The sequence below is a fragment of the Dipodomys ordii genome, unplaced genomic scaffold, assembly GCF_000151885.1.
Source record: "Dipodomys ordii isolate 6190 unplaced genomic scaffold, Dord_2.0 Scaffold174, whole genome shotgun sequence".
NCBI classification, from domain to species: Eukaryota; Metazoa; Chordata; class Mammalia; order Rodentia; family Heteromyidae; genus Dipodomys; species Dipodomys ordii.
Window position 1 is genome coordinate 939,809 of NW_012267390.1, and position 1,605 is coordinate 941,413.

Sequence of the window (1,605 nt, forward strand, 5' to 3'; positions counted from 1 at the left end):
CGGCCAGCGCTCCCCCCAGCGTGGCACTTGGGATGGTGGCAGGCAGTCCTCAAAGCCACCGTGGGCTGCCAGTCTGGTAGCTGTCCTCCCCAGGGAACCCTGCTGGGTCACCGTGTCCATGCCGGCCACTGGGGCGGGTGCATGGCTCTGGGATTTCGAGGAGGGCCAGCCCCTGGGATCCTGTCCTGTTCTGAGGCTCAGCCGCGCCTGGCTCCCCAGATGAAGGGCCCTTCCCACACCCCCGCCCTCTCTCAGAAATAGCTATCCCGAATTCCCGGAGCCCAGGGGGAACAGAGGGCTGCTGTACTCTGCCCCATGGAGCTGGCCCATTGAGGTCCGGGTCCCCTGGAACCCTGACTCCTGCCTGGAAGAGGGGGTGGAGGGGGTGGGATGGGGGGCCGAGGGGCACAGTGGGCTGGGGGTGGGGTGCTGGAGGACACAGGGGCACCGCTGGGACAGACAGGCCGGCGTCTGCGGAGTGAGGGACACCTATGACCCAGAAGGCCATGCAGGGCCACGCCGGGCCACACACAGCCCGTCTCCCTTACCAATGCGCTCTCCAATCTCGGCAGCTCGCTGTCCCCAGATGCCATTCACCCCAACCAGGAAAGAGTCCCCAGGCTCCAGGAGGTTGAACAGGGCGGTCTCCAGGGCGCAGTGTCCGGAGCCGCTGACCGCCAGTGTGAGGGCATTCTTAGTCTGGAACACATACTGGATGCCCTGTTTGATGTCGTCCATGATCTAGGAGGTGGGCACGGGAATCAGAGCTGCTGCCCGGCTCTGCCCCGCTGTGGGCACCCCCAGTGGGGGCCCACCTGCCCGAGAGACTTACCTGGAACATCTCCTTGTGCATGTGGCCGATCACGGGCAGTCGGCCAGCCGCCTGGACCCGAGGCTGCAGGTTAGAGGGGCCCGGCCCCAGCAGAAGCCGGCTGGGGACGTGGAGCGGTCTGCGGAGGGTGTCAGGGGGCTGCACCAGCAGCGGATGGGAGGCCATGCTGCAATCCAGCCTGCTGCGCGGGGCCCAGGGCACACTGGCCTTGGTCAGTGCCCGGAGCATTCCCAGCGGGTCCTGCGCTGGACTCAGAGGCCAGGACTGGTGGATAGGGCCCTGCCCACAGGTCATTTAAACCCCCATCCATGTTTATCCTGCTGCCAGAATGCCCAGATATCGAGCCTCACCTCGGGGAGCGGAGCCTTTGGACTCCGGTCAAAGATAAACAGCGTGGAGAGGCGTCCACTTGCTCCTCCAGCCTCGGCCACAGCCAGTGACCTGCTGGACTGCAGTGTGAAAGGTGCTTCTGAAAGGGTCTCGGACTGATCGGATACGGTGGTCCAGGGCCCCTCGCGTTTTTTCTGACTAAATATTTCAACTCTGTCCTACCTCCGAGTTGTTACATATCACAGCACACTTTAAGTACAGCGGTTTGCCCGGCAGAGGCCTGCGCCGTGAACCGGGCACTCACAGCATGAAAAGGCACCATTACAAAGATGCTGCTTTACACTCAGGCCGCCGTCCCTCAAACACCTTCCAGCTTCTTTTTTTTTTGGCGGGGGGTGGGGGAGCGTCTGGTCGTGGGGCCTGAACTCTGGGCCTGGGCGCTG

The 1,605-nt window shown here is 63.7% G+C and overlaps 1 protein-coding gene across 1 annotated transcript in view; it reads right to left on the minus strand.

Annotated features, from left to right (window-relative positions):
* Agxt (alanine-glyoxylate aminotransferase) overlaps window positions 1-1,143 on the minus strand; it is a 15,712-nt gene extending 14,569 nt beyond the window's left edge. The window contains 2 exon segments of the mRNA XM_013033671.1: window positions 549-741; window positions 833-1,143. Coding sequence (XP_012889125.1) covers window positions 549-741; window positions 833-1,126 — 487 coding nt within the window. The 5' untranslated portion in view covers window positions 1,127-1,143.
* Between the last annotated feature and the right edge of the window lie 462 nt (window positions 1,144-1,605).